This window comes from Panicum hallii, chromosome 1 (assembly GCF_002211085.1).
Source record: "Panicum hallii strain FIL2 chromosome 1, PHallii_v3.1, whole genome shotgun sequence".
NCBI lineage: Eukaryota > Viridiplantae > Streptophyta > Magnoliopsida > Poales > Poaceae > Panicum > Panicum hallii.
Genome location: NC_038042.1, coordinates 53852456 through 53875240, shown reverse-complemented (window position 1 = coordinate 53875240; position 22785 = coordinate 53852456). Strand labels below are relative to the sequence as shown.

The following is a 22785-nucleotide window of genomic DNA, read 5'->3' as shown; positions in this document are numbered from 1 at the left end:
TATTTTGCTACCTGAACTTGCTCTTTCCCTCTTGACAGGGAGTGTTTGGGTGCTAATGGAAAAAAAGAGCAACTTTTTTCCCTTTTGCCCTTTTGCGGTAGGATCCAAACAGGCCCTTATTTAGAAAACTGAGTCCATTTGTTTATTGAAAAGCTTATTTCTATGGCTACACAAAGTCACAAACATCATGGTAATCGCGAACTGATGCGATGCCGTATGAGAGAGCAGCATATCAGATCAGTTTGTTATCTGTTTTTTTTTTGTTTGAGTGGACAGATCAGTTTGTTCTCCGTGCGTCTTCCAGTCGCAGCACATCTTTCTTAAAAATAATTGAAGCACCCAGTGGGCGAGCCCAACGAACTATTGAGTGGGCCGCAAATTTTACGTCTGTGCACGAGCACGCAGCTCCCGGCCCAAAGCCCATTACGACTGCTTGCCGTAGTACGGGAAACCCGGTCGGCCCGATCCAAGGGGTACGGACCCGATGTCATCAACGCCGGGGGAGGTAACTCTCGGGGCCGAGACCACCGGACACGAGGGCGAGGCGAGAGCGCATCGCATATTCGCATTGGCCGATTGGCGTGGGCGAGGGGTCGCCTCCGGTATAAAATCCTCCCGCTCCGCCCCCGCATCGGTCCCCATTCACAGTGCGCCACCCTCACCACCACCACCGTCACCAACAAAGCTAATCGGAAGCTAGACCGGCGACGAGGAGCCGCGCTCGCCGGCGATGGATTCGGACTACGGCGTGCCGCGCGAGCTCTCGGAGGTGCAGAAGAAGCGCGCGCTCTACCAGCCCGAGGTCCCCCCATGCCTCCAGGTACGCCCCGCACCCCCGCATTACCACTGATTCGTTGCATTGCGTGCGCCATTGCGTTCTCTGCCGGCTCGTCGGCCCAGATCTGTTTACCGGCGGGTCGCGCGGCGCCAGATCCCGCCCTGTCCTCCTGCCGGATCGGCTCGTTCGGTCGGCGCTGATGTTGACGGTCTACCGTTCAGCTGCTCCTGATTTGTTTTGTCGGGGTCCGGTCATAGCGTGCGGTCGCCGTCACAGATTGACGCGGCCGTCGCTTTCGTGGCGAGACTGGATCTGGGTCGTGGTGGACGTCACATGCGAAGTGCGGATTCTGTCCCGCTCCCCCGTTGCGCAGATCGTTCTGCTTGCCTGTCTTCTGAGGGATTTTATGCACCGGGATTTGAAAAATAAAGCTAGATTCGCTGTTGTGATGGTGTCGTTGTGTCGTCAGTGCTGCCACTGGGAGTAAAATGATGTATTCTTCTGTAGCAATTACGGACCTGTCTGCTTAGTTTTTACAGGTCCTGGAATTGTTTATGTTTAGTTTGGCTAGATGATTGGTACCAAATAGACATTTATCCTGTTTAGGGGTAACATTTTTTACTCGCACCTTGATGGGATGAATTCTCAATAGCTTTTTGGACGAATTTCTTGTTGTTTTTTATTGTTAGTAAGCTCAATTCACACAATGAAACATGATTTATGCACTTTATGTAAATCAGGGTACTACTGTGAGGGTAGAGTATGGTGATGCTGCAATTGCTGCTGATCCAGCAGGCGCTCATGTGATCAGCCAGGCATTCCCTCACACCTATGGGCAGCCCCTTGCACATTTTCTCAGAAAGACGGCTGTTGTCCCTGATGCTAAGGTCATATCTGAGCACCCTGCTGTCAGGTATTACTCTATTGTTTTCATGTGCATGTCCATGAAACTTATTTGCCTTGCAAAAGTTATCTTTCTCGCTTTTGTCTCGCCACAAGTACAAAAAAATATAATCATTTTGCTCCGGGTGCAGGGTTGGCATTGTCTTCTGCGGTAGGCAGTCCCCTGGAGGCCACAATGTCGTTTGGGGACTCTATGAGGCTATCAAGGCTCACAACCAAAGCAGCAAACTCATTGGTTTTCTTGGTGAGTAATTTGGTCTTTTGCAGGAACAACCTAGGAGGATACAAATATACAATCATCGACTTTTCATCCACTTGTTATTTGCAACTAGAACTTTTTCTGATTAGCATGTGCTAACATGTGAGCCCCGCAAGCTACTTAGCTCATTAGGGTGTGACTGAATTTTCCTGGCAATTGCTGATGTTTTCGCTTGTATAAATTACTTTGTACTTTTGTTATATTTCATAGTTTGCATTAGATTTGCAGACGATCAAGTGCTCAGCACTAATGTATCATAATGGGACTTTGTTATGAGTGTAATGATGTTTGGAGCTCTTTGACTAAACATTGCTGGGTTCATTTCATCCAAATTATTTAAGTGTACAATCCAAAACGAAATAAATTAGTATACACAACAAAATACTGGGAAACACCTTGTGCCCTGACCCTGAGTTTAGACCTTGGTATCTCTTGCCCTTTCTTCCTCTTGCCTGCCAGATCTAACATTTAGATGCATGAGACAGACTGAGATTTCTTGAATGTTTCTTTTTAACATATCTCTTTATTTTTTCGTTGAAACAGGTGGTTCTGATGGTCTTCTAGCACAGAAAACCTTGGAGATCACCGATGAAGTTCTTTCTTCATACAAAAACCAAGGTGGTTATGACATGCTTGGTCGGACAAAGGATCAGATTAGAACAAAAGAGCAGGTTAACGGCGCGATGGCTAGTTGCCAAGCTTTGAAGTTAGATGCTCTGGTAATCATTGGAGGTATGCAATGCTACATTTCATAAATCCACAGATTCTAGTACACTGTACATTTGTCTCAATAACATCAAATGTCAACTTATGAAGGTGTCACATCCAATACTGATGCTGCTCAGCTTGCTGAAACTTTTGCCGAGGCAAAGTGCGCAACAAAGGTACATTGGAAGTTTTCTGTTATATCACCACCTTTCCTGAATCCGTTCTGTTAGTGCCAGTGATAGGTTTCTCTGTATGCTGATTAACTGATGCTATTGTTTTTGAACAGGTTGTTGGTGTCCCTGTAACTTTGAATGGGGACCTTAAGAACCAGTTTGTTGAGACTACCGTTGGCTTCGACACTATATGCAAGGTAGGGATTGCTGAATTCACACAGCTATGCATGTAGTTTATGCCTTTATGGTATCATTATCTCTGTAGTTTGTATAGGGCATTATTGTGTGTTCTGGTCAGTTAATCTTACTTTTGAGTCATCTTTTACTTTGCCTTCATATTTCATTATCAGAAGCAAGTATTGGTTGTTACTGTGTTTGTCACTCATAACATCCAGTTTATTGTCATGTTCCTTCATGTAGTATTTAATCTTTTGTTTTGAATTTGTAATGGTCCCTTGAACTTATTTTTTGTTCTATCAGGTGAACTCTCAACTTATCAGCAATGTCTGCACTGATGCTTTGTCAGCTGAGAAGGTAATTATAACACATAATGCAGGCTTCTGTTGTACACCTTATTCCTGGCCAGATGCTACGATTTACATATGGTCCATTCTTTTTTCTTTTGTCTTGCTAAATGTTGAGGCAATCCATACTTTAGCACTAGTTAGCCTTAACGGAAGGGAAATATATGACGTTCTGGTCGATGCTGTTAAGTCTTAATACAGCCCCACCCACCCACCCACCCACCCACCCACCCACACACACACACACAAACTCTTTATTTCAGCAATTGAGCCTGGATGTGAGTTGTATGCACAGACTTGACATAGGTTCTGAAGGATGCAATGCTGGCTGAGCATCCAGCACTGCAACACTCCAGATGTTATACAATGATGTATTCGCATTACTGAATCCAAATCCTGATCTTTGTTGTGTCTGTATTTTAAATGACAGTATTACTACTTTATTCGCCTGATGGGACGGAAGGCTTCTCATGTGGCATTGGAGTGTACTCTTCAATCACATCCTAACATGGTTTGTACTTGCTTTCAGCCCATACTTGCTTGGTACCTATGTCACAAAGTGTGCTTATGCTCTTTTGAACTTGTATCTATGCTCAGGTTATTCTAGGAGAGGAGGTGGCTGCATCCAAACTTACAATTTTTGATATTACGAAGCAGATATGCGATGCAGTTCAGGCGAGGGCAGAGAAAGGTAGGTCTCTATCTCTCGTCTATGAGATGGTGGGACATCATGTAACATTACTATATTTTAAATTACCATTTGTTGATGTTCTCCTAATACTTTTCACAGACAAGAATCATGGGGTGATTCTTATTCCCGAGGGCCTTGTAGAGAGTATTCCTGAACTATATGCTTTGCTTCAGGTATGTTGCTTGTGTCTTCTGGCAACCCAACAGCAAGAAAGCCCCAAACAAGTTGGGGTAGGCTAGTCTTATGGTAACCAAACAATTTTTCTGACTTAAGCTACTTGTTGGTAGGAAATTCATGGCCTTCACGGCAGAGGTGTTTCCGCTGAGAATATCTCTTCTCAGCTTTCACCTTGGGCATCTGCTCTATTTGAGTTTTTGCCCCCATTTATTAGGAAGCAGGTATGTATTGTTTCATTTGTTAACTCTAGCATAGCTATAGTTCACATCAGTTTTCAGTTGCTATAACATCATTTTTTTTCTCTGATGCAGCTGCTTCTCCATCCTGAATCCGATGACTCAGCTCAACTTTCCCAGGTACAGTAGAACATGAAATCTGTAAATTGTTGCTTCTGGTTGGTCTCAACTTGTTTCTCTGTGCAGATTGAGACTGAAAAGCTTCTCGCCCAATTAGTGGAGACTGAGATGAACAAACGCTTGGTATGCTTCTTTGGACTTTCTTGTAACTTCCAGTTTAATTAAGAGGCATTAGGCATGTCTTTTTGCGGAGCTAGCAAATGGTGTTTTATCAGTGCGTCAGTTGATAATGTTCTTGGCTACGTTTGCAGAAGGAAGGCACTTACAAAGGAAAGAAGTTTAATGCAATCTGTCACTTTTTTGGCTACCAAGCTAGGGGTGCACTGCCTTCAAAATTCGACTGTGATTATGCCTATGCAAGTCCCTGCTCAGTTTTTTTTTTCTTTTAAAGCAAATTGCCTGTGGGTGATTAATCATGTAGGTTGTTGGTTTCAGGTGTTGGGGCATGTGTGCTACCACATCATTGCCGCTGGTTTGAACGGTTACATGGCTACAGTGACAAATCTGAAGAGTCCAGTGAACAAGTGGCGCTGTGGTGCGGCTCCTATTTCGGTAAGATTTGTGTTAATATGCCTATAATTTAGGATAAATATGACATTAGCAACTAACTTATGTCCGTATCCCCTGCAGTCTATGATGACTGTGAAGCGATGGTCGCGTGGCCCTTCTGCCACTCAGATTGGCAAGCCTGCTGTTCACATGGCTAGTGTTGACCTGAAAGGAAAAGCATTCGAGTAAGTTTGAGAAATGCCTTGTTATACTTATGTTAATGGATACACGCACCATGTGATTAAGAAGCTGGTTTTGGGCACCTGCCATAGTTGCTTATCTGAAAGTATCTTATGGTCTTTGATCTCAAAAACTCTTGTATTTTCAGGCTGTTGAGACAGAGCTCTTCCAGCTTTTTGTTGGAAGACATCTACAGAAACCCAGGCCCACTCCAATTTGAAGGACCAGGTGCCGATTCAAAGCCTATTTCGTTGTGTGTTGAGGACCAAGACTACATGGGTCGGATCAAGAAATTGCAGGAATACTTAGAGAAGGTAGTTTTAATGTCCCTGATTCATTTTTGGTCCAAACCCACAGAAAACTGCAAATACAACAAGTTTTGCCTTGGATGTGTCTAATTCTTTTTGCTACGCCGTGCAGGTGAAAAGCATTGTGAAGCCTGGATGCTCTCAGGATGTTCTTAAAGCTGCTCTGAGCGCCATGGCTTCTGTGACGGAGACACTGAACATCATGACTTCGTCGTCCACTGGCCAGACACAACTCTGAGTTAAACAAAACCATTTTATGAAGTGGGATTCATACTTTCCATGGTGATTGTTGGGCTTAGAAACAGTAGCCCTGCTATCCCACGGGTTATTTTTTTCGTAGTTTTGGGGGAGTTCTATCAGTTTTGACTTCGGTAGTTTATGAGGGTTTGTTGTCGATGAATTTGCACTGAAATAATTTTTCAAACAGACTGATTCTGTTGTGATCACTTAATAAACCAATTTTGTGGCAACATAAATATTTCTGTGGTGCAATCAGTTGAGAATATGGTAGAATTTCAAGAGCGACCCCCCTCGTTCAACGATTTTACTGGTTGCTCTGTTTGCCACGTAACTTAACTCGTAAGACTAGGCCAGGTATGGTGGCTAACGCCTGACAACGTCTCTAGTGACTGATGAAGGTTAAGAGGTTGGTGCTGGTGAACAGCTGTTCAGTTGTGAAGTATTTCGATCCTTTCTATGTTGGCGAGCCTGTTTCATGCCCCCTCGCAATGCCCTCTCGTCTGTTTGCTAGTGCTAGCTCTTCAGCGCGGCTGTTACTGGTGCTGTGGTGCGTGCAGGAACCGTGCATCCGATCCTTCTCGATACCCGGAAATGGAAATGGGCCGAATGTGAGTGGGACGGACACGCATCAGGCCCATCCGTGCCAGGCTGCAAGCGGGAGCGCGAGTGAGTTCTGCTGCTGACTCAAAAAACCTGCGTCGTCTGAAATCTTGCCGGTGAAGGCCTCGCTTTTCCCTCGCCCTTTCTAGATGAACCTTTATCAGGAGCTAACTTCGTTGCAGCAGGTAGCCGCTCAAACAACATCAACCTTTCAGTTACTTGGGCGAAGGATCCTTCCTTGCCACAAGTTTTAACCTTACACGTGCAGTTTGCAGCTAGTCGTCCTTCACGAGACGGCACCACTGTCTTATACGTACATCCAGCGGTGAATCCAGCGGCCAAGTGAAAAGAAGTCTGATCTCTCTCTCTCTCTCTCTCTTCTTCTTTCTCCCCTCTTCTTATTCATTCTTTATTCCATTTCTAGAAATGGAAGAAGAATTTAAAGGAGTATCTATTAATTTTGGAGAAGTAGCGGGGGTTTGATCACCCTAGCCCCCTTTAAATCCAACCCTGCGTACATCACGGTCACGGTTACGGTTACGTTTACATTCTCCCACCAGGAAAAGAATACGAAGGAAATTTGGCGAGCGATCGTTTTCCCTTGGATCCGAATGATGGAGCCGTGGTTATGTTGCAGATAAGGCCATGACGACAGCAACGGATGTCCAACATCTCCTGCCAACTCTCTTATTTGTCCCTCTCTGAACATACCTTAACCCGTGCAAATTCTTATTGTCCAAATAAAGTAGTGCCGTTTGTTCACTGCGGCACGGTTCATCACTAGTCCCGGCACGCTAGATTTGTACGGGTGGAGCGTGCCGGGGAGCAGTGCACCCGGGCTGCAGCTTGCCCCTGCTGCCGAGTGGCCGCGGTGATGAGTTTGTCCGAGCGGTGCCCATGTGCTCCGCGAGCGTCCCTGCTGCCCTCGCGTGCCCCGCGTTACGGAGGACAGCTCCGACGCGACTGGAGCTCCATCACTGTCCCCTGTGAGACCGGGTGTGCCAGCCAGCCATGGGGACGGGCAAACCTGCAAGGCGAAGCTACTCGCTCTTACCGAGCCATAGGCCATACAGTACGGTCCACGTGGCTGCCCGTAACCACGAACCACCCACCACCTCTCGCTCTCTCGCGACGGTGCCGAGCAGCGAACCGACAGAAAGAAGTTTCGCCCATGCCGGAAACACCGAGACGCGATGCGACGGCCACGCGCGGGGAGCCACGACTTCCCCTCCCGCGGGATCCCCGTGCGCCAGGGCGCCTGTTGGGTTCGGTTCGGGCACGGCGGCCAACGCCCGGTCAGATCAGATCGGCTTCGATCCGCCCGCTCGCCGCACCAACGCAGCGACAGTGCGAGACCGCTGCGCTGGCAGGAGGCGCGGAGTCCCGCCCCGCCACCGCAGAGACTGGAAGGAAAGAAATCCCGGGGGAACACGTCGGAGCCAGCAATCGAGTCGGACGCACGCGAGCGAGGGAGGGAGGCGGACCACGCTAGAACCCTCTCTACGGCTCTACGCGCCCACCAGCGCCCCCTTCTCCGTATCTCCGTCGGCTCGTCGCCTCCGCCCGCTCGACGTCTAGGGGCTCCCGCCGGCGGGCGGATCGATGGGGGCGGGCACCAATGGCCTGGCCAACGGCGCGGCCGCCGCCAAGGGGGAGCGCGCGGAGGACGGGACCGCGGTGTTCCGGGGCACGGCGTACTCGCCGCTGCGGACCACGGTGGCGCTCGCGCTCTGGCTCGGGGCCATCCACTTCAACGCCTTCCTCGTCCTCGCCTCGCTCTTCCTCTTCCCGCGCCGCGTCGCCGCGCTGTACTCTCCGCCCCCTCCTCTCCCTCCTCCGCGACCCCCTCTCGATGTTAGCAATTCATTCTTTGTTGGTGCTGCAGGGTGCTGGCCACGCAGCTCTTCTTCATGTTCGTGCCCGTCAGTGACAAGAGCAGATTGGGCCGCAGGATCGCCAGGTTCTCCCCCTCTACTTGACCGATTCGCTTCCTGTTGTATATTCTGTCCACCCTGGATTGCTGAATCGGAGGACGCGCGCCGCATCTGCAGGTTCATAAGCAGGTACGTGATTGGGTATTTTCCCGTCACTTTGCACGTGGAGGACTATGACGCCTTCGATCCCAGCAGAGCTTACGGTGAGCTCATCTTGACCGTTTCATTTCCGTTTCTGTTGGTCGAATCCTCGTATCTTGCATTTTCAGTAGATTCCTGAAGCCGTATAAGAAAAAAAAAAGAGCAGAGAAGTTGGGCGTCTTTAACAGAACCGCTGGATTGTTGGTTTACTCTTGTGTTGTTTTCAGTGTTCGGTTATGAGCCTCATTCTGTTTTGCCCATCGCTGTCGGGATCCTCGGGGACCTTGTTGGATTCATGCCGCTACCGAAGCTGAAGATTCTTGCAAGCAGTGCGGTGAGATTCCCACCAATGTTAGCTTGCAAGAAGTACATTATCAATGTCTTTCTGAATTCAATCACTTTTTTTTTGAAAGACCTGAATTCTATCACTTGGTGATAGGATTGTAGCTCTGTTCTCACCTGGTAGTTGGTTGGCTTTAGGTGTTCTATACCCCATTCCTAAGGCAAATATGGACGTGGTTGGGGTTGGCTCCTGCGTCAAGGAAGAGTTTCTACTCCTACCTTGGAGCTGGTTATAGCTGTATCATAGTGCCCGGAGGTGTGCAGGAAATACTTCATATGGATCATGATTCAGAGGTTTGCTTTGGATCATCTTGTATTTTTATTAGTATTTTCATTCTATTTTTTATTCTGGTAATCTTGTGCAGCACTACTTAGTGCCGAATGAAAAAGTATCATATTAACTGAATAATGAATTATCCTTGCAATTGGCAGGTTGCTTTTCTTAAATCAAGAAAAGGTTTTGTTAAGATAGCTATCGAGATGGGTAGCCCTGTAGTCCCTGTTTTTGCTTTCGGACAGGTAACAGCATTTCTTTTAGCTTTGATATGCAGTATATTGTAATATATATTACTTAAACATAATCACCCAAGCAAGCAACTAATGAAATATGAACTCTGACAAACTAAGAGCTGCTTTCAATGTTAACCCTAAATGGCCATTTCATACCTTTCATTCCTTCCAGTAAATTCAGAGCTTCAATTTATGTCCACGATTCAATTTCCTGTTATTGGGACAGAGTTACGTATACAAATGGTGGAGACCAGGTGGCAAGTTAATTGTCAAGATTGCCCGAGCAATCAAATTTTCTCCAATCATCTTCTGGGGCAAATTGGGGTAACTCTATGCATTACAACTCTCTTTATGTTTGCTCCTGCATATTTGATTTATGTAACTGCAATAGATTTTCTGTTTAATCGCCATTCTGGTATTAAAGAGTTTTAAAGAGTCTATGCAATCTAATGCAGAACTCCCATCCCTTTTGCTACACCAATGCATGTGGTTGTTGGAAGGCCAATTGAGGTTGTAAAGAACCCTCAGCCTACCCCTGATGAGGTAAAGGAACTAGGAACCTTTGGAGCAATCTACCAAGGAAAACTTTCCAGGAAATGCTATATACAATTTAGATGTGGAGAATTTACTGATACAATTAGCAAAGGTGTTCTAAAGTGCATTTTGCTCTGGTGTTAACAGATAAATGAAGTACACAAACAATTTGTCGTTGCGATGCAAGAGCTGTTCGAGAAATACAAGGCCAGAACTGGATACCCCGATCTTCAGTTAAGAGTTCTATGATGACATGCTGTTCCAACCAAAAGTTCTTACAAGCTGGGTTTAAAGGAAAAATGGCTATGCAGGCCCATCAATTCAATTCCTCGTAGCATTTGAGCTATAATGTTTTCAACCGAAGATCCCTCATCAGAATTCAGTAGCACCAAATGTACAAGTTTGTAACGGCAGCTTAGCTAGGATGCTGCGTGGTATTTTGGTGCTCTCGTGGAATGCCTCATGAGGCTTGGATGCAAAGATACGCGTTGGTTTGCATCTGTTTACTAACAGAAAAACTGAATAGTAGTATTAGGTTCATTAAACCTCGAAGCCTGCATGAGAAGATGAAATTATCGTTTTAGTATGGCATGTTGCTTCAGACTGGGGCATCACAAAAGACCTGAACAACGCTTTGTACATATTTCATTTCACAAAGCTTTCACGTACCCTGTTGCATTGTATTACCACTGGGGTCCGAAAAGAACAGGAGTGTTCCACAAAACACTGCCACGCATTAACAGTTTAGCACGCATCAATTGCGCTAACATCATGGGATTCTCATCCGGTGATTTTATTTTGGAAGTATGAGAAGAGCGCTCTACGCTCGGAACCACCAAGCACAGAGCAGAGAGCAGTACATAACTAAACCACACCTTCTGAACGTCTGGGACATACAACACTAGAAATTTGGTACAGACGAATGACCAAGCGGAGGGAGCTCTTAGGAAAGCACCACAGCTAGGTCCTCCAGAGTTAGCTCCAAAGGCTGGTGAATGCAGACGACACGACGATGACTGCAGACTGATACAGGACTGGATACACTTCTTGGGCAAGTGCGCGGTGACTTGGGACACAGAAACTTGATGATGTTTTTTCAGATGAATAGTCATATGAAGGCCATGATGGCTAATCCCCAATGGATTAATCCATCTTACAGATGCTGGACTCCATTCCAGCATACGCTATATCTCCATGACCATGAGACGTCAGATACAGGATCAACATGGCTGCATCTGTCGCTTCATGCTCCATCACAATCACGGACACATTTCCACATAGGATGTAAACCGAGCGAAACTGCAAGAGCAACCGTTGCTCTTGGACCATTTGCCCCCACCCATAGGGACAACCTCATGATTTCCAGGTACATCTGTTGACCATGATAATGACAACCTGCATGTTTTTTCATCACAAACACGAATCAGTAGTAGTCAATTGCAGGAAATAAGTGTCTGGAAATAGAATGACAAATTGATAATTAAAAATAAAAAGGAACAAATCATTGTGGAAGATCTGTAGTCCTGATGAAGAAAGTTTCCATTCTTGTGGCAACAGATTCACATAAACAAACTGATTTGTTAAGCTTCAATTAGCTCCACAGGCTCTCTGGGGAATAATTAATATAGTTCTCAGTAAATAAATTATACACGATGGATGGACTATATCTATCAGCAGCTAGGAGAGATGGGTAGCATTATTGAACTCTAGTTCCTTTTCCTCATCTTAGCTGAGTTAAATGAACTTTTTCTTATTTCCATAAATAATCATGATAATGGAAATGGGATATAACCTCATTTTTTTCCTTAAAAAAGGATATAAAGAACGGATTTTCTTTCAAATCAATTTGGATAAGCATCCCACATCTTAATTTTGTAGCTAGTAAGAACATTTCTCCTTTCCTTTTCTTTTGCGGGAGTTCCATCCAACTTCCATTGAAAAGTGAAAACGGAACAAACAGATCCCAAACAAGACTTAGTCCAGGACTTTAGCGGATTATGGAGTACAGCAATGAGCATACAAGGAAAGACATGCCAAAAAAAATCTATGTATGGTACCTATGGTAAATCACAACTGGCCCATTTCGAATGGATGTGCGTGCCGCTAAGGAGTAAGGACACGAAACCAGATAAGACAAGGTTGGTACCTTATGAATGCAAGGATGATTTCTTGCCAGGTAAGAGCATATGCTGCGAGTAGGGCAACACCGCTCTTTTTAGTCCTGCTGCAATCTAAGGGTACCTGCCAGGAAAAAAAGTCTCAATCATTGTCGAAAAAGAAAGATGACCATAAAAAAAAGAGTAAAGAAGATGATAAAGTGCAGATAAAGCAAACCTCAAGGTACAAATGTTTGGGTGCACAGTTCAGCTTGCTCTTTGGTCAGAAACACTAGCTTGTGTAAACTGAGATGTGTGGGCTGGAATGATTAGATGTGGGTGTGCGGGAATAGGTGCCGCTGCAAAAGCCAATTAATGCAGAATTATTCACAAACGGAGAAAATAGAAAACCAGAAAACATTAAGAAACATATTCAGCTTTGTTTACGTTAGCATGATGATCCCGGTGTAAGAGAATATATGGGTATCTTATATCTACAGGGTCATGACTTTTTCCAATTAAATAAACAGGCACTACAGGTACAGGAAATCTTAAATCGGAGGGGAAGTTCTAAGAGCCTGATGTCATATGGTAGAGAACCAACTTACACCCTAGGGATGCAATGAAACCACAATGATCTTCCTGTGCCAAGCATTCTTGGCCTTTCTGGACCTTATGAATTTAGCTTGAAAACTGTTAAGACTTGCAACCTTATTTTTCAATTAACTATATGGTCCCGAAAGATTGAAAGCAAAGAAGCATGTTAAGAAAACTGTTCAGAAAAGACTTAACAACCTTATTTTTCATGTAATTAGTCAAACAAAGAATTTGCAGAACAGCCATAAAATATTTTTTAAAAGGTATCTGACCATAAAATGACAGAATGTGGACAGGTACAGCTATTTTCTTGGTCCAAATAAAACTGCAATCTAGCTAACATGAAATATGTCTAGGATGAGCATGTGATGTTGCGCATAAACTTAAAACTATCAAGGATGCACACGGATAGCACAAGCTTTTTTAAAAGGTGCCAAGCATATCATATTTTTCTAAGACACAAAGCCTACTGTACTGCAGCACAAGATGAAGAAGAGCACACTACCTACTAATAAGGGAGTCTGAATGGAAGGCCGAGCTGTTGGTGATGCATTGCTGAAGTTCGATCCAGTGAGCTGCACATATTGATTTCCAGGCATGTTGTAACCCTGAACCGACAAATAACCATTGCCCCCACCAGAAATGGATGGGCTCAACTGGCTAAATGGTTGGTTGGTTGCATTTGCTGCAGCTGAGACTCCATAAATCGGAAGATATTGCTGACCGGCGTAGGGGTTCAATGTACCCTACACAGAATGAGAGAACATGTGTCAGAACAGGCAATGGTTTGTGGGCTCTCTTATGCTGCACAAGAGCATCAAAAGGTGGTAATTTTTCACACTTCAACCTGTGGATAGATGTATTCGGCCCCATATGAAGTGTAACTGCAAAAGGAAGAAAACGGAAAACTGAATGCACTTCTATTGGCTTTCAAACAGTCATATTGTGTTCTATGAACATAGACAGATGAGATTAGTTCATCATTTCAAAGGGGAGATACCATGTGCACAAGCTAAGTAAATAACACTGTATACCATACATACTGTCCAAAAAAGTGCAAGATATTTCAACGTTGAGTTACAATGAATGTTACATTGGGAAGCTTAATGAGTGTTGAGTCATGTGACATAAAATATCTTACCTGTACTGGGGAACAGGGAATCCTTGGTAGTAGCCAAGAGGAAGCGGCCGGTGCTGGCCATAACCCCCTAGATAAAAGCCCCTTGGAACCGAGACACCAAAGTAGGACCCAGCTGACCTTGGCCGCCCTATAAAAATAATATTGCAGACTGTCAATACCAAAGTTGAAATACTAAACATGGTCACCTCCAGAAGAGTGAATCTGTGAATTGGTTAATACGCAGCTACAAGGAAATAATTATACTCATAGTATGCTTCTGAGAATAAGCATGTCATAACTAGTAAGTAGTGACTTAATACATGAAGACCGCAGTCCACAGGCATAAGTCACAATTGACATGTGCGTATTTCTGCTAACATGAATGCCTGCTCAGTACTGTTTGCTGCTTGATCTGCAATGTGATGGTGTTAGACAAGGCGAGAAGGCTTAGCTCTTTCCTTCAATAATTATGTTGCTTAAAATGGACAATTGAACTCCACAGTAAGAAACTAAGAACCATGGTGCAGCTAATCAACTCAGTTCATAGATAACGGCAGTGTGTTCAACTTGTCAGCATGCAATACTTAAAAGTAACTTCGAAATGTGCTTGCAAAAAACAAGCAAAGTGCAAAGCAGTAGCGAGTAGAAGAATACCAAGTGGCACGGGATGCTGGGCTCGACCAAGCGACGCCAGGTTACAATTGGCCCGCCTGCCGTCGATCACCGGCGTGGAGTCCTCGCAGGCCTTCCTCGCCGACTCGGGTTCACGGAATGTCACCTGCGGAGGAGGGTGAGCAAAAATCAAAACACAACTACTCCCGCGATACCAGCAAAAACCACCACCCAGAGGCCAAAATCAACAGCGTGGAGGAGCGGAATCGAGGCACCGACGAATCCGTAGCCCTTGGAGCGGCCGGAGTGGCGGTCGGTGATGACGACGGCCTCGAGGATGTCCCCGAAGCGCTCGTAGAAGCGGCGGAGCCTGTCGCTGTTGGTCTCCCAGGCGAGCCCGCCGACGAAGACCTTGGTGTGGGTGGTGTCCGCGAACGACGAGGGCGACGCGAGCGGGTGCAGCCCCGAGCTGGAGCTCGACGCCGACGCCGACCCGGACGCCGACCCCGCGTGCTGCTGCTGCTGCAGAGCCATCATGAGCGGATCGGCAGGCTTGGGGGGAGAGGAATCGGATGGAACCTTCGCCACCGAGACCCCCGCCTCCTCCTCCCTGCGGCGCGAGGGGATTTGGGGGGGGGGGGGTGCGGGGGGAAAGCCGCGAGCGGAGTGAATCGGCGGGTGGGAGGTGTGGGAACGAAAAGGTGGAGGGCGGAGGCGGCGGCGAGGGGAAAGGGGGATTGCGACTGGGGCCCGGGTTTTCGCGTTCCGCTGGCGCGCTGGTCTGCTGTGCTACGGGAACCCAGCGCATTTTGGCTGACGGGACCCGGGGCAGCATTATTTTTCGCGGAACGGCGACGACGACGACGTGATCTTCTTTGACGCGGATCGCGCGGTTGTTGCGAAATGGGGTGCGTGCGCGCCTGCGCGGTGCGGTGGTAGTTTCAAAAGGCTAAAATTTGAATCACACTGGGCACGTCAGAAGTATGCGTGATCAGTTCGGTGCTTTATTTCAATCAATTACGTAGAGGTATAAGTGTGTATACATGCACAAGGATTATTGATGGATTCATGAAAATATCTTGAAGGGTATGGAAAGATTATATAGAATACGCTAGGGAAGCTACGCTTTTTCCGGATAGAGTCACATTTATGTAGCTGCAAAACTTTAGAAAAAATATAATAGTTGCTTGGGACTATTAAATGCAAAGAAAGCCAATTTAGATTTTTTTTTTGCATTTTTCAGCCAAGTCTTCTTTAGCTTGGCTAGGCAGACTAGCCCATTCGAGCAAATTCTGCACTTTTTTATGGCGTTAGTTCTTCTAAGTCAATTACATATTGATTGCCTATTAATACTAATGAGAGTGAGCTATTTTGGGGCTTGGTTTAGCTTACATCCCGTGAAGGTTAGGATCAGCGTAAGATCAATCTTAATAAAATATTTTATATTGTTATTTTTAAGAGCGCCACATCAAACAAACTAATAGTGAAATTATCATTAGAACTCATCGATACATTATTTCGTTTTGTTATTTCATATGTTGTATAACATTTAATTCCACAACTCATCAAGAGTTAGAAAATATATAGATGGTTCTATCTAGATGAAATTGTTCTCTTTTTCTCTCCTCTTTACTTATTTGCCGTATAATAAAAAAAATACTACGTTGTAATGTGATATGCAATTAAATGGAACACGTAAATTTAAGTGAGGGTAGCAACACGAACAGATGGGTCTAATAATGAGCATCTGCCTTGCGTAACAAGGATTAAGCATTTGATAGGAGTCTAACTCCACTTGGCCAATGTTTACTTTATCCATGAATTAGTACTTAAGGTGCTCTACTTTTCCGATGGTTTTGAGCAGGAATAGGAGACCAGTTATATCTGGTAGAGACATGATGTAGGCAGGGGTGGATCTAGCGGTGGGGCGGACGGGGCTCGAGCCCCTCCTACTGTCTTCTAGGCAATGGAGCCCCCCACCATTTTCCAGGAAGAAGAAGAGAGAGGGAGAGAAAGAAGAAGGGAAGGAGAAAGGAGCCCCTCCTTGACTCGCTGGCTGGCTCTGCCACTGGATGTAGCAGGCAGGCATGGATGAAGAAGTCCAGGCAGGCAGGCAGGCCGCTGGCAGTAGCATCGGGGGAAAAAAATCCTAAACCTGTATCTGTACCTGTACCAGCCAGATTATTATAGCTACGCTGAGAACAGTCATGCGTCTTGCGTCATGCGCACCGGACGCCCGGGCCCCCCAACAGCAACAGATGTCACGTAGGACGACCCGTGGCCATGAAGGCGAGGCCGAAACGACAAGTCTGACCAAACCACCCCCGCCCTCTGCTTGCAGGAAAGAAAGGAAACAGCCGGGCTCCCCGGGGCGGCGGCGCAGGCCCCGTGCCCGCCCCCCTGTCCGCTCGTCTCGTTCCCCGTCACGCCGAACATCTGAGTCCGAAACAACCCCCGTCCGCCCGCCGCTGCGCGTTCCGTGCACACCAGCGTGCGAGAACCCCGCGGCCGTTCGATCCCTTCCCCGCCCGCCGATCAACGAGTCCAGCCGACCGCGCGCCCCCCCGCAGCGCCGGCCCCGCACGGCATGCGACGCGCCCTCCCGCACCAGCAGCAGCACGCGCGGCACACAACAAGATCGCACGCGACCCTCCCCCGGTTCGCAGTCGTAACCCCCCCGGTCCCCCTCCCTCTTCCTCCGACCACCGCGGCGCCGGTTGCCGGATAAGCTCGCGGCGGATGGACGCGCGACGGGTCGGAGGCCGCATCGCGGCGGCGCGGAGGGCGCTCGCCGCGGGGGTCTCGCTGCCCATCCCCGTGCTGCGGATCACCAACGGCCTGGCGATGATCTCGCTCGTGCTCTCCTCCTGCGACCTACTCCGCCTCTGCAGCGACAGGAGCCGCCCGCTCCGCTTCCCGCTCGGCGGCCGCGAGTTTGCCACCGTGCTGTGCCAGCTCGCCTCCGTCGTCTACCTCCTCAGCCTCTTCGGCGTCCCCTCCGGCTCCGGGCACCCCAAGGCCCCCGCCAGCGACGACGAGGGTGGCGGCTCCAAGCGCCGGGCGCGCGCGGCCGCGGACGCGCCCGCGGCAATGCATGCCGGCGTGGAGGGCGGGGACGAGGAGATCGTCGCGGCTGTGGTGTCCGGGACGCTGCCGTCGCACCACCTGGAGTCGCGCCTCGGGGACTGCCAACGCGCGGCCAGGCTGCGGCGGGAGGCGCTCCGGCGGGTCACGGGGCGGGGCGTCGAGGGGCTCCCTTTCGACGGGATGGACTACCAGGCCATCCTGGGGCAATGCTGCGAGATGCCCGTCGGCTACGTGCAGGTGCCGGTGGGGGTCGCCGGCCCGCTGCTCCTGGATGGGCGCCAGTACCACGTCCCCATGGCTACCACCGAGGGATGTCTCGTGGCCAGCGTCAACCGCGGGTGCAGGGCCATCGCTGCTTCCGGGGGCGCCGTGAGCGTGCTGCTCCGGGACGCCATGTCCCGCGCGCCCGTCGTCAAGCTGCCATCCGCCAAGAGGGCCGCAGAGCTCAAGTCGTTCATGGAGGCAGCTGCCAATTTTGAGACTTTGGCTTCTGTCTTCAATAGGTACGCGTCCTTCCACAGTAGTTGCATGTAGATTCTAATGCTTACTTAAAATGGGATATGAAATTGCTTGGCTATTTATATACATGAAGCCTGTGAGTACTGATACCCTGATAGTTAAAAATGTATTCTTTCGGTGCATCTTTAAGTTTCTTGTGTGCTGTTTGAGTATTGTTCTGATGTTGATGGTCCGAACTGCATGGCATCTGTATTTTAAGGTCAGGTGATTGCCCACAAAAGGAGGTGCCCTTTTTCTTATTTGGTTGATGGTAGGAGGGAGTCCACAGGACCACAACTTATTAGCTTACTCCAATTTCAACATGCACTGGGGCAACAGCAGTTGCCTCCTATTATGGTATCAACAGCATTATGATTCCTAATTTTAAGGGATTTGTTGTCGGTTACTTGCGAATGATGCCAGTTTATGCTTTCTGAATTGTTGTCCTTGACTTGTCGTGTTGCGTTCACCCAATCTCAGGATATTTGAGAATGATGCCAATTTATACTTTCTGAAGTGTTGACCTTGAATTGTCGTGTTGCGTTCGTCGAAACTGTAGGGAATGTCAAACGGTTTGTCCATCACGCTGTTTGAACTATTGGCATGCGGGCTTAACGTCACATGGTTACGTTAGTAAATTCAACAATGTCCTTAGAAGGGCTTTTGATCCTTGAAACTGGTTCCCTTACTTCCTAGCCCTAAATTATTGTCGGTTTTGGCAAGTTATGATGAGCTTTGCCATCTGTCGTAGTGCGGTGTTCAAAAGCGCTGGTTAATTGCTGGTTCGTGTCACTAGAAGCTTTTGATTCTGTTGTTTTGCACACCTGTGGAGCTTTAGGTTATTTTTTGTTTACATTAGTCCACATATAACTCAGGTCCTTATTTATGTTGTGGTTCCCTGTTGTTTCAAAATATTGAGAAATTATGGAGGGTATTTTCTCAATTTTGCTTCAAAAATTATGGCCATGTAGACATCCTATCAACATATTCTACATTAGTATTTGTTGCATGGATAAGCATGCACGATTGATCTGGTGCTTCTATAACATTTAGTGATTAGCATCTCAAGAATGTTGTGTTTTAGTATTTAAATTGCCACATCTTTAGTTAAGAATGTATCTCATTCTCTTTAATGTTCTTCCTCACGTTGCATTATGCCAAATATGGCATTTCACTGCTACAAAACTTTTATTGACCCATTACATTTTCCTTCACTTCTCTATATAATCTTTTTACTTCAGTTTTTCAAAGTTAGCCAAATTGACGCATGTTCCTCTGGTCTAAAGCATAGGTTGTAATTGATGTTTATTCGTCTTGTATGATTATTTTCATCCTTATATTGTAGCATGCTCCATGATTTTCCTAAACAACTTGAACTAGCTGTGCATCCAAAATTGCATGTGTCTGTAATATGTATGTGATGTGGTCTCATGGGTTACACATTTTTTCCACTCTTTTGAAGTATACATTGAAATGATGCATTGTAGGTTTGCTCTTTTGAGATCGCAGATATTTTTATCATTCTAGCTGTGCATTTGAAACTTAGTGTAATAATTTCATTTTGTGGTCGTAGCAGGTGATTGACAACCTGTTTGTGACATTTGCTGATTTGTACTTCCTTTAGAAGACTGGTTTTACTATGAAGCCTAGCTGTTGAGATTTCCCTGTTAATAGCTTCTCATATGTTATCAGACATTTTTCATATCAGACTTCCAGTTCTACATGAATCATATGCATGGTTGTCTGAAGGATACATTCCTTGTACAGTTTTCCAAAAAATAAAAAGGAGATAACTATTTTTCTTGTTTAATTGTACATACTTGTTTGCATCTTTGCAATATTTATATGTCACAGTGCTTGCTTTCTTAACAAATCCATTAACAATTCATATAAAAGGTAATCGTCTTGTTAGAGGTGACATCCAAATTATTTGATGTCCACAGGTCTAGCAGATTTGGCAGGCTTCAGGGTATTCGGTGTGCACTAGCTGGTAGGAACCTTTACATTAGGTTCGCTTGTAGCACCGGAGATGCTATGGGAATGAATATGGTGTCAAAAGGTGTTGAGAATGTCTTGGGCTACCTGCAGAATGATTTCCCCGACATGGATCTCATCAGCCTGTCTGGTTTGATTCTTCCCTTCTTTCATATGGCAAAGAAAAGCTAGTTTTGCACTCTTTCGATAAAGCTAGCATATCTTTTGTTACACAACTAAACACAACGTCAGTTTGAACTCCTTACTAGTAATGTTACACATGAATTGCTGAAGGAAATGTTTCATCAATGGATGGAAATTGGAAAATACATTTTTTTTGTCAGTTCTGTGAAAGTGTCATGTTACCTAAGGAAAGTGAGATTGCACACTAGATTGTTTGATAAGTTTCCAATTTGCGGTGCCCTCTCTAGAGCTCAAGTTTAGAATACAAACCGCTCTTCTCACGAGGCAGTAGTGAATTTATTAGTTTGCATCTGCCTCGGAGCAAACTTGTTCTGAGGCTGAGCACCTTTAGTTATTATGCCACTTTGTCTTATTCAGTGCAACCATAACCTGAGGAAAGTAAGTTTCTGTACCAGATTGTGCTGAATCTAGAATTTTCATGTTGCTATCTATATTTTTCTATCCACTCTCTAAAGCTCAAGTGCAAAAGGCAAACTGTTTTACGTACAATAAAACAGTAGTGAGATAGTGAGTTCTGGTTTTCATCTGACATGGAGCAAAATTGTTGTAATCATCATGAGCTTATCAGCATTTTCCCCCTGTCATGGTGCCCACCCTGACGTTTTTGATAAACACCAGGCAATTACTGTTCAGACAAGAAGCCTACAGCTGTAAACTGGATAGAAGGTCGTGGGAAATCTGTTGTTTGCGAGGCTACAATCAAAGGAGGGGTTGTGCAGAGTGTTCTTAAGACCACTGTTCAAACACTCGTCGAGCTTAACATTATTAAAAATCTTGCTGGATCAGCTGTAGCTGGATCTCTTGGAGGTTTCAATGCCCATGCTAGCAATATCGTAACTGCCCTATTTATTGCTACGGGGCAGGATCCTGCACAAAATGTTGAAAGCTCACAATGCATAACCATGTTGGAGGCAGTGAATGATGGAGACGACCTTCACATATCTGTGACCATGCCTTCCATTGAGGTACTATGATTTAGTGTGTGCTCTGTTTATAGCATAGCCTATCACTAGTATACAGTTTCACTAGAATTATAAAATCACCAACCGAATGATCCTTCCAGATAATTTTATTATCTCTTGTGCTTTTAGATATGCTGTTCGTTTAGGTGCTGTATTTTGTATTAATAGCCTGTCTTAGTAACCTTTCCATGTTAATACGGGTCATATTTTTCTCAGGTAGGTACTATTGGAGGTGGCACTTGTCTTACCTCACAGGCCTCTTGTCTGAACCTGCTCGGTGTCAGGGGTCCGAATCGTGACTCGCCTGGGGCAAATGCTAAGCTTCTGGCTACCATTGTCGCTGGCAGCGTGCTCGCGGGCGAGCTCTCTCTCCTGGCGGCCCTTGCTGCTGGCCAACTTGTCAAGAGCCACATGAAGTACAACCGATCAAGCAAAGATGTTGCCAGTGCTGCTTCTTGAGCAAATATAGCAGCTCTGCTGGATCCTCCAAGGCTCCATATATAACAGCAATTGCCGGAGCGAGGTCGTCGACAAGCAAATCAGACAAGTCAGAGACTGATTGTACAGAGTGCTGATAAGCGAGCAGGTCCTAACAACAAGCGCAACCTGTTCGACTGCCCTGTTAGAGAACACCTAACAGATTATGCAGCTTCTGACTGTAAACATCTAGTTCCTTTTCTGTTTCTTTTGGATAGCAGAAGATCAGATTAATTCTCTGTTCTCTTTTGTGCAGTATTGTAATTTGCCTATTATGTTGCAGTGTGAGAATTGGCGCAAATTCTCTGCTCGATGTCTGCAGTTTTGCTTCCAGACTCTGGTTTCCTGAAATGGGTGCTTTACACCTGTCGAGGGCACGCTCCTGGAGTTCAGGTTGAAATCAGAAGTGCCTCCTGTTGCCACTTGCGAGGCACTTGCTTTCCGCAACAAGCCCAACATGCTCCAGTTGCTTCAGCACACGGATTTCAATAGGGAAATTAAATATGCTCTAGCTCATTCAGCTCACTGAATTCTAGAGGAATTCTTATCTATTTCGATGCTTCCTGTCCTTGTCAACTAATATACTCCGCACATCTCAGTGTCCATGTTCCTTCTCGAGCAGCACAAAGAACAAGTTGAGCGATTCTTCTGCTTCTTTTCTCCTTTATAAAAAAGAAAAGAAAAGTAAAGTGACCAGGAGTGCACGTAACTTGCAAGAGACGCCGAAAGGCGGGATAAATCGAGCCAGTCAGGCTCAATCACGTCTATCTGCGAGCAAGAGAATTTTCATGCTGTTCCAGAAGCACACTATGCTCGTCATCCTTCAAAGTTCGAATCGCACAACTGTCCATGTGGTCATGTGGACTGAATCGGGCTTTTTCCCGTCCGCGAAGTGCAGAGAGGAGCCGACTGGCGAAGTGCAGCCCCACAAAGAAGCTCGGCCCCTACTCAGTTCCCTTGCTTCTATCTTCAGATGCTATTGGAGCCGCCTCCTATGATCCTATCTACGTCGGCGCGCGACCGCGTGATCCTCGAGGACGCCGGCCACCGGACTCTCAGAGTTGGGGGCTCCGCCTCCGCGCCGCGGCCGAGCGGCGGTGGCGGCAAGGAAAAACAGCCGTCACTTGACGCGACGGGGCGCGAGCGACCGCGGGCCGGCACCGTCACGTGGCCGCGCGGCCCGCCTCCGCGCTGGCCCACGGCCCATGGCGGCATCATCAAAGATTCGACGCGACGTCTCCGGGTCATGGC

The 22785-nt window shown here is 46.6% G+C and overlaps 4 protein-coding genes across 5 annotated transcripts; 3 read left to right on the top strand and 1 right to left on the bottom strand.

The window, feature by feature from the left end:
* The first annotated feature begins 617 nt into the window (after positions 1 to 617).
* Positions 618 to 6109, top strand: LOC112880940 (pyrophosphate--fructose 6-phosphate 1-phosphotransferase subunit alpha-like). Its single transcript, XM_025945667.1, has 18 exons — positions 618 to 820; positions 1519 to 1691; positions 1813 to 1925; positions 2484 to 2672; positions 2757 to 2824; positions 2935 to 3018; positions 3302 to 3355; positions 3776 to 3856; positions 3943 to 4036; positions 4136 to 4209; positions 4324 to 4434; positions 4525 to 4569; positions 4636 to 4692; positions 4821 to 4925; positions 5005 to 5121; positions 5200 to 5303; positions 5447 to 5612; positions 5719 to 6109. Exons 1-18 carry the CDS (start codon positions 731 to 733, stop codon positions 5842 to 5844), a joined length of 1851 nt encoding a protein of 616 aa, XP_025801452.1. The 5' UTR covers positions 618 to 730; the 3' UTR covers positions 5845 to 6109.
* Positions 6110 to 7672: 1563 nt separating this feature from the next.
* Positions 7673 to 10493, top strand: LOC112880945 (diacylglycerol O-acyltransferase 2D-like). The gene is made up of 9 exons (XM_025945677.1): positions 7673 to 8254; positions 8332 to 8406; positions 8498 to 8583; positions 8749 to 8855; positions 9002 to 9157; positions 9296 to 9382; positions 9600 to 9697; positions 9829 to 9916; positions 10055 to 10493. The coding sequence occupies exons 1-9, from the start codon at positions 8049 to 8051 to the stop codon at positions 10154 to 10156; spliced, it is 1005 nt and encodes a 334-aa protein (XP_025801462.1). The 5' UTR covers positions 7673 to 8048; the 3' UTR covers positions 10157 to 10493.
* A 191-nt stretch (positions 10494 to 10684) lies between these two features.
* LOC112880957 (RNA-binding protein 24-B-like) lies at positions 10685 to 14988 on the bottom strand. Of its 2 annotated transcripts, none has more exons than XM_025945689.1 (8): positions 14612 to 14988; positions 14375 to 14498; positions 13742 to 13868; positions 13448 to 13484; positions 13106 to 13346; positions 12242 to 12362; positions 12054 to 12148; positions 10685 to 11515 (listed from the first exon to the last, which is right to left on the bottom strand). In XM_025945689.1, the coding sequence occupies exons 1-6, from the start codon at positions 14867 to 14869 to the stop codon at positions 12271 to 12273; spliced, it is 879 nt and encodes a 292-aa protein (XP_025801474.1). In that variant the 5' UTR covers positions 14870 to 14988; the 3' UTR covers positions 10685 to 11515; positions 12054 to 12148; positions 12242 to 12270. The 2 variants fall into 2 exon arrangements, with proteins under 2 accessions (XP_025801474.1, XP_025801469.1); XM_025945684.1 differs by having other exon boundaries at positions 10685 to 11302.
* A 1822-nt stretch (positions 14989 to 16810) lies between these two features.
* On the top strand, positions 16811 to 21809 carry LOC112873522 (3-hydroxy-3-methylglutaryl-coenzyme A reductase 1-like). Its single transcript, XM_025936495.1, has 4 exons — positions 16811 to 17922; positions 19861 to 20042; positions 20714 to 21060; positions 21274 to 21809. The coding sequence occupies exons 1-4, from the start codon at positions 17072 to 17074 to the stop codon at positions 21514 to 21516; spliced, it is 1623 nt and encodes a 540-aa protein (XP_025792280.1). The 5' UTR covers positions 16811 to 17071; the 3' UTR covers positions 21517 to 21809.
* Positions 21810 to 22785: the final 976 nt, after the last annotated feature.